This window comes from Amphibalanus amphitrite, unplaced genomic scaffold (assembly GCF_019059575.1).
Source record: "Amphibalanus amphitrite isolate SeventyFive unplaced genomic scaffold, NRLGWU_Aamphi_draft 001597F_arrow, whole genome shotgun sequence".
NCBI classification, from domain to species: domain Eukaryota; kingdom Metazoa; phylum Arthropoda; class Thecostraca; order Balanomorpha; family Balanidae; genus Amphibalanus; species Amphibalanus amphitrite.
In genome coordinates this window covers 14860-30437 of record NW_024883090.1, presented here as the reverse complement: position 1 = coordinate 30437, position 15578 = coordinate 14860, and the positions used below count along the sequence as shown (strand labels likewise).

The 15578-nt window shown below is 51.8% G+C and overlaps 1 protein-coding gene across 1 annotated transcript in view; it reads left to right on the top strand.

Annotated features, from left to right (window-relative positions):
• The window catches only part of LOC122374068 (disks large 1 tumor suppressor protein-like), a gene marked incomplete at its 3' end in the record, with an annotated part of 35422 nt that extends 26903 nt beyond the window's left edge, over positions 1-8519 (top strand). The window contains exon 4 of the mRNA XM_043352584.1: positions 8291-8519. Within this exon, the coding sequence (XP_043208519.1) occupies positions 8291-8519 (229 nt within the window). The remainder of the gene's footprint in view (positions 1-8290) is intronic.
• Between the last annotated feature and the right edge of the window lie 7059 nt (positions 8520-15578).

Below are 15578 nucleotides of genomic sequence, written 5' to 3'. Positions count from 1 at the left end.
TCGCGCTCAAACCCGCAGGACACCTCCCGATTGGAGCCAGTAACACTGTCTGGCGACATCACAGTCCTGTGTGAAAACACTGGACTACATCCACGCCCGTACGTACCAGAGGCATGCAGGCGCGCCGTGTTTGATCGTTTCCACGGCCTGTCACACCCGGGTAGGAAAGGCACCACCCGTCTCATCAGCTCTCGCTATTTCTGGCATGATATGCGCCGTGACATTGCGCGATGGGTGAAGGAGTGTGGAGCATGCCAGGAAGCCAAGGTGCACAGGCACACTCGTTCTCCGCCTGGTCGGTTTGACGTGCCCTCGCAGCGGTTCGAAACTGTACATATAGACATAGTCGGGCCGCTGCCCCCGTCAGTACCCCACGGGCACCCCTTCACCGCGCCATTTCGTTATTTGTTGACATGCATCGATCGCGCCACGCGTTGGGTCGAGGCCGTGCCGTTGGTCTCGATCACCGCGGAAAGTGTAGCCTCCGCTTTCCTCGACACTTGGGTGTCCCGGTTCGGAGTGCCACTGCATGTTGTCACGGACCGCGGTTCCCAATTCGAATCAGAACTGTTTTCACACTTGTCTTCAATGATAGGTTTCCATCGCCTCCGAACCACTGCTTATCATCCGACATGTAATGGGATGGTGGAAAGAGTCCACCGAACGCTCAAAGCTGCCATCCGGGCGCGCAAGCAAGAGTGGCTGCGCGCGCTACCCGTCGTTTTGCTAGGTTTGAGAGCCATGCCAGCAGAGTCGGGTTTTTCGGCATTCACTGCCGTCACAGGCGCGCAGGTGCTGTTTCCCCGCTGCGCCGTCGAGAAGGTCCCCGTCGGGACAAAGTACGTCCAAGAACTGGCAAAGCGTATGTCAGAAATCGATTTCGTCACACTCTCACAGGGCTCGAACCACGCCCGCACACCACCGACGCACGTGCCACCCGATCTCATGACATGCACACACGTGTGGGTACGCGTTGACCGCGTGCGGCACTCTCTGGAGTCCCCGTACCGCGGCCCCATGCGAGTCATCAGACGCAGCCCTAAAGTGTTCACGTTGGAGCTGCCGACTGGCGCCCACGACACTGTAAGCGTCGACAGACTCAAACCGGCACACATGCCGCCACCTGAGGACACGCTTGGTCCGAGCAGTACCGAGCCTACGGCTACGGCGCAGCAGCCGTCACCGTCGACCTCGCTCGGGCCCCTCGCCACTGGGGCGCCCGACGAGCCGACACAGACGCCGACGACTACAAGACCGTCCAGCAAGAGGACTTCAAAACCTGGAGTGACGTCTTCCGCATCGCCGGCCAAGGACGACCAGCCGTCCGCGGCTGCGCCGGTGCACACCCGCAGCGGCCGCCGCGTGCAGTTCCGGCCGCAGCCGGACTTCCGATACTTTTAAGTGCGCCCGCGTACGTGCGTTCGAGGACGATCCTGATCGCGTGGCGCCGACAGTGAAGTGATAACTGCGTCGCATGGTGTAGTGATTCGTGCGTCGCGCAGGACCGTGCAGTGACAATTGCGTTGCGCCGTACCGTGTAGTGATTATTCCGTCGCGCAGTGAAGTGTCGATCGCGTCGCGCACCGAGTGATGTGAAAAGTGATTGTTTTGGGTTATCGTGTATGCGCTCCGCGCTGAGGCGGTGAGTACTGTGGTGCACCTGCGTTATTCGTTGCCTCGTCTCGATGATGCAATAACCACGTGTGTCGCCGGCCGGTACGGGAGTCCCCGGGCCGGCGCTGCCGATTCGCGCGCCGACGTGTTGTGAGTTGTGACGTTGCTACCCCCCCCCCCCCCCGGTGCTGGGGGCGGCCCAGGGCGCGCCAGTGAACATTGTACCCTTTCACGAGGCGACCGCGTGTCTGCAGCCTGCATTGCAGCAGTCTGCTGACCAATCCGCGCTCGATCCGTCGCCGCGTGGTCTCCGAGTGTTTCTGCGCATGTCTGGGGCCCAGCCCGCTGCGTCGGGCCGCGCGCTCCGCTCCCCCGACATTCTAGGCCGAGCTCTTGACCCGAGCAGACGCGTCACGTCTGGCTCCGCGATTTGGCCCGTTCTGTCCGGGATTTATAACTTAGATTAGGCAGGGCATATTTGGCAAACTTGGATTTCATTCTCGTCTCTTCGTCGCTCCATTGTCTGATTCGCTGTTTTGGTTTTTGACTTCGTTTTGGTAATTTAAATATAACAACCCGCTCTTAAATTAATTCTTTTACTTGGGGCCGTTTGGATCGAACTGATTGAATTTTTGGAACACGCACCAGGTTGATATTCTCCATTTCTGAATAACGTAAAATCCATTCACTGATATGTGGTGAACTGCCCCACGGCACCACAGAACCACTAAAACCAGTGAGGTAACCAGAACCTTATTTACTTCACGTGAATGAATTCCGTAATTGTATATGCTTGAATGCTCCTTTTTACGGTGCACATATTCATTTCAGATTTCCGTCAATGTCAGCGTACCTACGTAATGTGTATCGCTGACGGTTCCTGGCCACTAATGTACTGGCCGCAGTCAATTGGCTGGAAACGGCAGTGGCTACATGATGGGTCTAACCGCTCCGACAGCCCCTCATCCATTATGCCGTCTGCTCAGTCACTGCCGGCATGGGTCGTGACGTCTCCCTCCGTCCCGTTCCCCCTCTCTCCTCCACTTTCATCGTCTTTCTCCATTCTGCTCCCTCCTCTTTCCTCCTCTCCCATCATCTCCCCTTGTCTATTTCCTCTCCACGCTGCGTAGTGTTTATCCGCCGCTCCGCGCAGTGCCTATTTTTAGCAGCATATCAGAGAGGGGAGTGCTAAGACCCTTGAGCTTCGTATCAGAGGCGTAGGGTCTGTTCCAGTCGCTTTTCCTAACACCTCTAAACTCCTCCAAGATTGCTTCCCTGTTCCAGTGGCAGCTCTAGCCCCTACAAAGCCAAGGAGGGCCCTGCTCCAACCTCCTCTATCTTGCTCTTGGAGGAGTTTAGAGGCGTTAGAAAGTGCGACTGGAACAGACCCGTAGCCAGGAGATAGTGAAGGCCTGGTGGCTCTTGATCGAAGAGCATAGTCTCCATAGTGGGAGAGATCAGAGATGGTCTCTCCCGATCGGGGCAATTCCGTCCTTAGGTGGTCATCCTGCCTCTGCCGTGCTCTCTTTCGATACCTACCGGAGGCTCGTTTGTGCTGGTGGTAGGATGTGTCTCTGTCCGGGGCGGGGTGTGTCTCTGTCCGGGGCGGGGTGCGTCTTTCCTCCTTGACCCTGTCTGTCGCTCTGCCTGGGGTGTCCCTGTATCTCCGCCAGAAATAAAAGAAAGTCTATTCGCCCGGGGCGTGTTTGTCTCTCATCAGGGGCGTGTCTCTCTTGTCAGCTGAGGGGGCGTGTTTATCTGCAGGTCCGTCTGCCCGATCCGGCACGGCTTACTGCTCACGGTAGCTGTGACAGCACAGGAGTATCTGCGCCCACCGTATAAGAAGCGGCCGCGGGCTGCGACTGCCACCATTCTGTGACGAGCCGCCGTCGTGCCTGCGACGGACCTCCGAGTGCCCCCTGGTGCCCGCCCGATGGCGCTGTTTGCCGTACTCGCCTGGCTCCGGGAGAGAAGTGAAGAACAGCGTCAGAAACAGGACGGTTGCAGCTGTGTGACGCTGCCATCTTCGCCGAGAGGACGATCTCATTTTGCGGGAAGATCGCATGTGGTAGCGGGGGACAGGTGCCTGGCTCGGTCCCCATCGCCATCACCGTCTCTGTCACCGCCCCAGCCTCGGAGAATTGTCGCCTCTGCCGAGCGCGCCATGAGACGACTAAACCAAGATATCGCCGATGAGTACGACCGGGTATTCGGAGTGTCATTTGGAGCAGTGCAGCGTGGACCTTCCCCTATACAGCCACTGGAACTCCAACCTCCCAGACTTGTGGAGACCTCGCGTCGAGCGCAGGTGAAGCTTTCTGAGAGTGCTTTAATGGTGGCTCAACCAGTGAGAAAAGAACCCGATCCCTGTCTGCAAGAGTTTTACACATCCACGACACGGTGGACCTCGCACCACCGCTCATCGTCGTGTTTTGTGCTCGGCTCAATGGCTGATGACCTACACGGTTCATCAGACGCCATCGGAGGCTGCTGTAGTGCTTCGGCGTGGCCCACGACACGAACACAGCGCCAGGATCTTCCGAAGAGATTGTAAAGTCGCCACCAGCGGTAACTAAAGAAGCCGCCATCGCCTCAGCTCGTGTGCAGTTAACCCGCGCCCGGCTGGGGGTCCTGAATTTCCACGCCCTGCTGGGGGGGGGGGGGGTGTTTGAACACCCCCCCCTTGTAACTCGGCTCCTGGGCCACGTAGCGATACGCGGAAGGCGGCGTTCGAAAGAGCGTCAAAAATAATGACGAAATCACTTCAGTCAATTTTTTGGTCAGGTCAAAGGTCAGGTCACCAGAGGTCATTGAAGGCAAAATTTCGCCGATTTCCAGGTCGAATGTCGAGAATTTCCAAGAAGCCAACGCATAACTCGGGAACCAATAGAGCTACAGCGCCGCGGAAAAGCGCATTCGATAGCCCTATTAACGCCCCTTCTGAGTAATTCTCTCAGATTTGACCTAACGTCAACGGTTTTGCCTGCAGGGGGAAAAAACTGCAAAAATAACCGATTTTTTCGAGAACAGTTTTTCTGCAATAACTTTTGACCCAAGCCTTGTACGAGCTTACTTTTACCGGCATCGTGTTCCTCTCGTCAAGACGCATCGAATGAATTATAACTTGACCTTGAAAGGTCAACTTGAAAATTTGACCTCAGGTCAAGGTCATGACCTGACCGGAAAGGGTCATGTTGCATATCAGTCGATCCGTATCGTCGAGCTGAACACATCTAAGGCGTTTTCATCGCTCTAGCATGCCTCTATCAAAAGTTATTTGCGAAAAACTGTTAGATACCATTCATGACCTAAGATGACCTCAGGGCATAATCCATGAACAAGGGTCACGGACACCATTTTCATGTTCAGTGTGTCTAAACCACTTGTAATTCGGTGTTTGGGAGTGTTTATAATGTCTCGTCCAAAAGAGGCGCATTTCAATTTTCTCCCATTGACTTATAATGGGGAGGTCGCAAAATTGACCTGACCTTAGGTCATCGATATCAAAATTCTGAGATATACATTTTGTACATGCTATTGCCCTTAGCAATCGCTGAAAGTTTCAAAGCGATCGGTCACTCGGTGTAGCTATGACAGATATTGAAAGTTTTTATGAGGTGAGGTCACTTCAAGTGACCTGGTGACCTGACCTTGAATGACCTTGGTCTGAAATTTTCACAACATGTATAGAGTTGATGTATGATAAGGTGTACCAAAAACGGCGGCGCGGAGCGCCGCCGTTTTTGAGATATTCGCGAAAAACCACAAGGGGGGTGTTCAAACACCCCCCCCCCAGCAGGGCGCGGGTTAAGACCCACTGTCACGGGACATGGACCGAACGGGGGTCTTTAGAACTCTGTTGGCTCGCTTGCTTCACCTCCGTAGCTTCGACGACCATCATTGCTTCGTTCACGCCACCGCTATCGTCGCCACCGCCGCGGCCTCACTTATCGGTCTCTCGCTCTACTTCAGAGCTGCCGAGATCGATGAAAGCGCTGTAGTGGTTCGAAAACATCCCGATTCGTTCGCCAGTCGATGTGACCTGACTGAGACTTTGATACGTTTTTTTAGACCGACTTGTTTCTGTTGAGACCATTTTGTTTTCTACCGACTGTCTAGCTCTCAATAAAAATGAGACTTGCAATCACCATCACAACTGGGTGTCATAGTATGTGACAAAGTCGACACTACCAAGCGGATAAGGCCCACGCGTTGCCCGGCAACTGGCCCCACTTATCGTAACCTATGACGGATGACCGACGCCGGCTGGTCATATGGTCGCGGCGCGGCGGTGGTCTGGACCGCACTTATCGACTGGCTGGCAGATCGGCCTTGACCGATCTGCCGGTCGGAGCAGCGGTGTGCGATCCATCATCGGCTGGTCCCTAGCGAGCGAGAGACTTTCTCGGGTAGCAGCTGCAGCTGACCCCGCCGGCAGCTACTGAAGCTGCCGTCATCAGTGCTGAATGCAGCTAATGACCCACGCTAGCAACTGTTGTATGTAGCTGTTAACTATGCTGTGAATGAATGAGGAGGAAGTCCGGATCCAATATGCAGGTGGTAAATCGTTTATGATGTTTACCTTCACCAGTGTGCTCGCGGGAACGGCGCTACGAGGTAAAAAGTGGAGGCATAGGTAATGTGTATGGTGAGTTTGTGTTTTGCCGTTTTCCGTGCGAAGCGCGGCTTTTCACCGTTGTCGTGGCTGAAAAGATTTGTTGTGACGAAATACAACATGGTTATTGCGTACTTCATTATCGACATCATCTGTTTCCTAAGGGCTCCCTTATAATGGTGCGAGTGGTAACTCTGCATTCTAGTTTATACTTTATGTAGCCGCCGCCTTTCGGTTGTGAAAACTAAATTCACAAATAAATGACATTGGCTCCTGGTAGTTATAGTCAATAATTTCCTATAATGCAGCATTTATTCGTCTCTACAAACACTACGAGCGGCTCAGTGGATTACACTTGCCTCCGCCCCCCACGCCTTCACGAGCATTGCTCGGACGCTTGTTGCATCCTCCCCCTGCCCGCTGAGGCACGTAACAGTCCGCAGTGGTACTCATCTCACTCCCCAGAGACGGTGTGCGACACACCTCTTCCGGTGCCGTGAATCGCTGCCGGATGTCGGAGTTCTACAGGTCAAAGTTTGCCAGCAATTCTGTATAGAGAGCCGCCAGTTCTAGCTGAGCTCCGGGGTTCATAGCACGGAGAGACGGAATCGGGAAACGGAAATATAGTTCAACTGTCCGGTCGAGTTGGGAAGTCTGGGGTGTGGGAAAGAGATCAAAGGTACAGCCTGGAGAAGCGACATTTATATGTCGGGTGGTGATGGTGTTGTGTGACGGTGAACGGCTCTATTGCTCAGGCCAGTTGGATCCGAAATGACTTATTCTATAAACTAACGATGTGCGCTGGAAGGCTAAAATTGCCGAACGTGCCATGTGCATAGTTGGGTCGATCTCTTATCGGGATTGGCAGGTCGCTTTGGGGCTGCTTGGTGAGCTGCTTTGGGCCATGTCTAAAATGCCAGCTACGTCGCTGTTACATAAAAGGTCTCAATTCATTCGCAATGCATTTCGATGAAGCGGAACTTGGCCGACCAATGACTTCATTTCGACAGTTCCGCCGTCCAATAAATTTCCGGCTGCCATAAGACGTCGAGTTGGAATTGCCAGTGTTGTGTTTATGGCTACGTGTTGAGTGGCAGGTAACTGCAGAGTTGATGTGTAGTGGCATTGTGGCGCCGTCAAACGAGCTGTCTGTATTAGCACCTCCCGAACTTTGGTGTCAGGTCAGTGAGCGAGCGAAGGGCCGATTAATAAGTGTGCTATATTTCCCTTTCGAAGTGTGCTTGATTAATGACGCTCGATTATGACCGTTGGAACTATAAATTGCCCAACTTGCGGTGGTTTGTTTCTTAATAATTACCCTAGCGTTACGAATTATTTGTTTCCTGTTCATTGGCTATCCTGGGATGGGTCTGTGTAGAAAACATTGTAGCAGTATAGCATGAAATCAATGCATCTCTACGCCTCAAATCGATTCGAATTATTTCAAAGCATTATTACGTAGGCAAGGGCAGATATAGCAACTGAAATATTATTTTTAAACGGGCAGAGTACCTAAGCTTTCTATGTAATTTGAATCTGGCAACTGCTGCAATGCTAAGTGACCTTGTTTTGGCGGCTTCCAATGTCATATCACGGAACGAAGTTGAGAGCATGCATGTAACATTGGTATGCGTCGCTGTCCTTGTTGATGTCGAAACATGAGAAGTTTCGACATCTTCGTATTCCTCCTTAGGACTTTTCCCAATATCCGTATCCATCATTGATCACTCTCCCCTGCCCGGGGCTGTTGGTCAACAAGCTACCAGGCAAACAGTGAAGGCAGGGCAGGTGACACATTTGAGGTGGTATTTTGTGCCTTTTTCAAGGGTGGTCTTTCTCAAGTGACGGCCACAGCCGCGGCTGTGGTAGTTGGTAGTCGCATTATCCCAATACATTCCCCTTGCCTACCATAGCATGACCCTGAATTAGCGCTCTCGTATGGCAAGGAAACCAAACACAACCAAATAAGTAAACATATGCATTGTGAGTAATTAGGCTCATAGCCACAACTGTTCTGCATGGTGCCTCTTTCTAATTATGTCTTCTCTCTTCTGTCCGCAGACATTCAGGAGTTTTACGAGCTGACGCTGCTCGATGAGAGTAAGACGGTGTCTCAGAAAACGACTGAGACGATTCAGGTGGCCAACAAATGGGACTCGGCCGCAGCGCCCATCTCCCCGGGCAGCCTCATCATCGAAAAGGTCAGTCGGGGTCACGGGGGCACCAGATCGTATGTCGCTGGTCGCGGGTCACAGGGCGCAGGTGCCGGGCCAAATGTCATGAGTATTTTGTGAGATAATACGAAGTACGAGTCATAGCGCACTGGCCGTAGGTCACGACCGCAGGGCATGGTCGACTATGGGTCGTGAGGCATCACTTTTGAATAAGATTATGAGTGAAGCATATTTATCGTCTCTTTTTGAACGGCTCATCATTTATTGATTGAATGCGTCATTCAAGAAATCTGAGTTTCAATCAAGCGACGACGTACGGCAAGAAAGTGGCGACTATACTATAGTGGATGCGATGGTGCGGGCTGCGGCTTCATGTATCTTGGCTCGGGCGGTGGTTCCCAGCTGGCAAAGGCTTCATTATGATTATGGAAGTGTTAATACAGAAAGTCGAGTTTATTGGCAGAGCTTATGTTTCAGATAGATGACACATCTAGGATAATTCATATCATTGCATTCCATCGAAGGCTGATTTGTTCTGTGCCTCGGGCGCAGAGACCTCTGGCCGTCTAAGAGAAGTAATAGTTCGCCCAACACCCCATAGGTGGCGCATAGTCGGCAGTCATGTGGCTGCGAGCTTCTTCCAGACTAGAAATTGAAAAGTAATGGCTTCAACAATCAACATTGCTACAAGTTTGTGTAGTGGGAACTGGGAACTGTCGTCCATGAGGCTTATGTATCGTTTTAACACCGCATACTCGAGTAGACGCCTTATCAGATACCATCGTATACCCGGTCATGTTCATTGTTCAGGTAGGTACGCCATGCCATCATGGCATATTTTAACAAATTTTTACTGCGTCCCAAAGTTGAGCAGAGGGCACGTCATAGGCGGCGGAGCGGGGAGGGCACCGGGGCACCGTGCCCCCTTTGATTTTTGCATTTTAACATTTGCCCTATGGGTGTTGCATGGAAAGAATGGGACCAAAAGTCGGCAGTGCCCCCCCCCCCCCCCTTAATTGAGGGTGTTCCGCCGCTACTGGGGCACGTGCTACGACTAAGGGCACAGGGCAAGGAACAGAGTAGGGCACTGAGGAGGGCAGAAAGAAGGGCACGGCAGGTTACAGGGCATGGCACAGGACATTTTAGAGGGAAGGGTACAGGTCAGGGCACACAGCAGGGCACAGGTCAGGGAACCGGACAGGGCACAGGGCAGGGACGCAGTGGGTCAAATCAGCAGGGGCTACGTCCCAAGGCGAGGGGGCTGCGTCCCAGAATGGGACGCAGTAAGTGCCTTTAAATATGCCCTGATGCCATGCCTTTGCCTACGTGGTGCACACTACACCTTCCTACCTCATTGACGCTTGGGTGCTGCATAGTCTGACACCAAAGTTGTGAAACGAATAATGCATTAATGGCTCGTGCAATATAACCATAAGAAGCGCTTTTTTCAATGGCTCTCAATGCCCACTTCTATCATGCCAACTTTTGACATCTGATTGACTTATTTTAGGGGAGCGGTTTCCATACCTATCCAATATAAGATTGCGCTATAATAGCTAACAAATTACTTACACGCTTTTGGTCCCTGTTACGACTTACCCTCACAATAGACCGTTCACGGGCGACACGCGGTGGCCGTTGTGCTATTAGGGCCAGGTTTTGTCGGTAACGGCTATTGATCGGAGACCGAACGGCGATAGCGTGGATGGCCACTGGCCACTGATTGACCCAAGGGGCACATGGGTGGACCGGCAGTCACCTTAGTAGGCTGATCGGTGCGACTGGATTGACCCAGGGGGCGGAGAGGGGGCCGGCACTGGCAGTCACTTTACTGGGTCGATTGGTGTCGCTGATGGGGTGGGCTGTGAGTGACACACATTCGAAGATAGTGTAGCATAAATAATTATCCTGCCTCCTTATCCCTCTAGAAATGATTTTGAGATAGTTAGTTCATAACTGAGGTGAGAGCAGAATGTGCGATGACAGGTATCGACGCAATGCAGCATTTCAACTAAGCTTTTTTCGAAAGGGCTCGTGTACGAGCAATTTGTATTCGTGGCATTGACAGCTTGCGAGCAAGTGTGTTTTGCGCTGCTCGCTAGGTATCAAACTATTAATATTGGTACCATGGCATTGCAGCAACGTTGATGTTTTTTTTGTATTGATGGTTGTATTCTTTAATCAAACGATATCTTTAGGAAGACTTGGTGTTGAGGCTGGTGCTTCACACAGTCATTGCCTTTTTCTCATACAGCGGGTGTCTTGAAAGCGTTACAGACAGTCATTGAAGGCGATGCACACAATCTCTTTACCTAACTACGACTGTTGTTAGGTCGATTCTGGCTATAACGGTCACTGGCGACGTCATCTTGCCACGAACTACGAGCTTGCCGAGACAGCGACATCCTCTAGTCACCTATATTTAAAGAAACATGCTCAGGTGGTTGGCCAGGCATCCCCCGTGTCTGCCGCACTCGCCGCTCTGGCGTTGGGCGCGGCGCCTGGACCGGTATCCCGCCACCCGTCCGCTCGGCCGGGCGACTTGGCTCTGTCGACGCCGGTTATAATTGTATCTCGGCACATGTCTGAGCGTATGTTCGCACTGGCTCCCAGAGAGGGACTGGAGGTCCGAAGGTCGTCTCTATGGCGACGCTCCAATCCCTACCCAGCCGGTGGTGTAGTCTGCCGGATGGACCGGGATTAGAAGCCGGTGATTGTAATTAGGAACGGCGGTCGTCTAGGTAGTGCGGCTGATTTCGGTACCGGCAGTGGACTCCTCCGCAGAGAATGCCGCTGTTTGGTACTGTGGGCGTCGCTGGCAATCTGCAATGCGAATGGGTTGATTTGGTGTGTAATTGATTAATTTGAAGAATGGCTACAACCACCATGTATAGATGTGCTATTCGGCTGATTCAATTCACCAAACGCACTTAAAGTTTTTTTCCTCTTCCGTTGAGATGTGCAGATAGATAATTACAGAATGAAAATGTTTTATTCAAACTTCCCCGAACTCTTTCAGAATTATACATACACATGTGATTATTGGACAGGTCCCGTTATTAGGTCAATTCTTACGAGCCCTCATTCAACAACAATGTGAGCTTTTATTAGAGCAGTATCATGGAATGATTTTCGAGAAGGAAGCATGTTGCTTGTTACAAGCTGCATTGATCTCAAGGTGCACATCAAACATCAGCACTGCTTACATTCGTCGAAAGATAACACTACCCTTTCGCATCAGCTCAGCACATGATGCGTGCAGTGGTAAATGTGCTTCTGCCGTTATCCGGGAGACGTCAACAGCGGAAATAATCTGTATTGATTCTGGATTATTTGCATTGATCTGCGCACATACGCTTAGCAAATGACGTCCTTTTTAGCGAGCTTTGTGTGCAGTGTTTCTCCTGAAAGGTTAATTGACCGAGATGTCGTTTTTTTCGATGATGGACGCTCGTGTTGGGGTCATTGTAATGACAACGCGACATGTTCCGTATAAAACAGACATGCACATTTTCCCTTCCCTATTCTGAATATATATTTGGCTGATACATTCATGCTTATATCTAGTAGATGGAATCGCTCTCTGGTGCGGAGTCCGGTTTTGCGTATCTAGCAGGCTTCAGTTCTAATACATTCAATTATTTACATATATAAAAATCAAAATGTCTGTACGTATGTATGTATGTATGTAACGCGTCAGTCACGCTTTAAGGGCTATTGCTCCGGAACGGTGCGGGCTACGGGGGTGAAATTTTGGACATAAGTCAGACGCGTGCATCTGTTTGTCGTATTATATTTTGGTGGGGGTGCGCTCGCCGGTTTGCACGTGGCGGGCGCATCTTTGCGGGATTTTGGGCCGCGGCCGGCACCGAGCGGAGAGCACGCGCCTTAGGCTCAGTTTCTTCGCTTCCAAAACTGAGCCAAATCAGAGCCGGAAGGTCACTGACCTTTGGCAATGAATACCGGAACAGAGCACCGCCGGCCAGGAGGAGACGCCAAATTTATTCTGGCAATAACTCGGAAGCTACTGGGCCGATTTTAATGAAAATAGATTTATTACGCTGCGCGTAATGCTGTCCCTCTTTACGCTGCGCGTAATGCTGTCCCTCTAGTTTACATATATAAAAATCAAAATGTCTGTACGTATGTATGTATGTAACGCGTCAGTCACGCTTGGCGGGCTATTGCTCCGGAACGGTGCGGGCTACGGGGGTGAAATTTTGGGCGCAAGTCGGACGCGTGCATCTGTTTGTCGTATTAAATTTTGGAGGGGGTGGGTTCAGCGGTCTGCACGTGGCGGGCGCATCTTTGCAACATTTTGGGCCGCGGCCGTCGCCGATCAGAGAGCACGCGCATTATCCTCAGTTTCTTCGCTTGCAAAACTGAGCGAAATCAGAGCCGGAAGGTCACTGACCTTTGGCAATGAATACCGGAACAGGGCACCGCCGGCCAAGAGGAGACGCCAAATTTATTCTGGCAATAACTCAGCCGGTACTGGACCGATTTTTATGAAAATCAATTTATTACGCTGCGCGTAATGCTGTCCCTCTTTACGCTGCGCGTAATGCTGTCCCTCTAGTTACATATATAAAAATCAAAACGTCCGTATGTATGTATGTATGTATGTATGTATGTATGTATGTATGTGACGCGTCAGTCACGCTTGGCGGGCTATTGCTCCGGAACGGTGCGGGCTACGGGGGTGAAATTTTCGACGTAAGTCGGACGCGTGCATCTGTTTGTCGTATTAAATTTTGGTGGGGGTGGGTTCGGTGGTTTGCACGTGGCGGGCGCATCTTTGCGGGATTTTGGGCCGCGGCCGGCGCCGATCAGAGAGCACGCGCCTTAGGCTCAGTTTCTTCGCTGCAAAACTGAGGGAAATCAGAGCCGGCAGGTCACTGACCTTTGGCAATGAATACCGGAACAGAGCACCGCCGGCCAGGAGGAGTCACCAAATTTATTCTGGCAATAACTCGGCCGCTACATACTGGGCCGATTTTAATGAAAATTGATTTATTACGCTGCGCGTAATGCTGGACACCTAGTTTACATATATAAAAATCAAAATGTCTGTACGTAACGCGTCAGTCACGCTTGGCGGGCTGTTGCGAGGCGACTTTATGTGTTGCGGGGCTGAAACTTTGGCGCCGAGTCGGGCGCGTGCAACCATTTGTCGCATTAAATTTTGGTGGGGGTGCGCTCGGTGGTTTGCACGTGGCGGGCGCATCTTTGCGGAATTTTGGCTGCGGCCGGCTTCGAGCAGAGAGCATGCGCCTTAGGCTCAGTTTCTTCGCTTGCCAAACTGAGCGAAATCAGAGCCGGAAGGTCACTGACCTTTGGCAATGAATACCGGAAAAGAGCACCACCGGCCAAGTGGAGACGCCAAATTTATTCTGGCAATAACTCGGCCGTTACTGGGCCGATTTTAATAAAAATTAAAAACTTATATAAAAATCAAAATGTCTGTACGTAACGCGTCAGTCACGCTTGGCGGGCTGTTGCGAGGCGACTTTATGTGTTGCGGGGCTGAAACTTTGGCGCCGAGTCGGGCGCGTGCAACCATTTGTCGCATTAAATTTTGGTGGGGGTGCGCTCGGTGGTTTGCACGTGGCGGGCGCATCTTTGCGGAATTTTGGCTGCGGCCGGCTTCGAGCAGAGAGCACGCGCCTTAGGCTCAGTTTCTTCGCTTGCCAAACTGAGCGAAATCAGAGCCGGAAGGTCACTGACCTTTGGCAATGAATACCGGAAAAGAGCACCACCGGCCAAGTGGAGACGCCAAATTTATTCTGGCAATAACTCGGCCGTTACTGGGCCGATTTTAATGAAAATTGATTTATTACGCTGCGCGTAATGCTGTCCCTCTAGTTTTACATATATAAAAATCAAAACGTCTGTACGTATGTATGTATGTATGTATGTATGTAACGCGTCAGTCACGCTTGGCGGGCTATTGCTCCGGAACGGTGCGGGCTACGGGGGTGAAATTTTGGACTTAAGTCGGACGCTTGCATCTGTTTGTCGTATTAAATTTTGGTGGGGGTGGGTTCGGTGGTTTGCACGTGGCGGGCGCATCTTTGCGGGATTTTGGGCCGCGGCCGGCGCCGAGCAGAGAGCACGCGCCTTAGGCTCAGTTTCTTCGCTGCAAAACTGAGGGAAATCAGAGCCGGCAGGTCACTGACCTTTGGCAATGAATACCGGAACAGAGCACCGCCGGCCAGGAGGAGACGCCAAATTTATTCTGGCAATAACTCGGCCGCTACTGGGCCGATTTTATTGAAACTCGATTTTTTACGCTGCGCGTAATGCTGTACACCTAGTTACATATATAAAAATCAAAACGTCTGTACGTATGTATGTATGTATGTATGTATGTATGTAACGCGTCAGTCACGCTTGGCGGGCTATTGCTCCGGAACGGTGCGGGCTACGGGGGTGAAATTTTGAACGTAAGTCGGACGCGTGCATCTGTTTGTCGTATCAACTTTTCGACGGGGTGCGCTCGCCGGTTTGCACGTGGCGGGCGCATCTTTGCGGAATTTTGGCCGCGGCCGGCGCCGATCAGACGACACGCGCCTTAGGCTCAGTTTCTTCGCTTGCAAAACTGAGCGAAATCAGAGCCGGCAGGTCACTGACCTTTGGCAATGAATACCGGAACAGGGCACCGCTGGCCAGGAGGAGACACCAAATTTATTCTGGCCATAACTCGGCCGCTACTGGGCCGATTTTATTGAAACTTGATTTATTACGCTGCGCGTAATGCTGGACACCTAGTTTACATATATAAAAATCAAAACGTCCGTATGTATGTATGTATGTATGTATGTATGTATGTGACGCGTCAGTCACGCTTGGTGGGCTATTGCTCCGGAACGGGGGGAGCTGCGGGGGTGAAATTTTCGACGTAAGTCGGACGCGTGCATCTGTTTGTCGTATCAACTTTTGGAGGGGGAGGGTTCAGCAGTGTGCACGTGGCGGGAGCATCTTTGCAGCATTTTGGGCCGCGGCCGGTGCTGATCTGAGAGCACGCGCCTTAGGCTCAGTTTCTTCGCTTGCAAAACTGAGCGAAATCAGAGCCGGAAGGTCACTGACCTTTGGCAATGAATACCGGAACAGAGCACCGCCGGCCAGGAGCAGTCGCCAAATTTATTCAAGCCATAACTCGACCGCTACTGGGC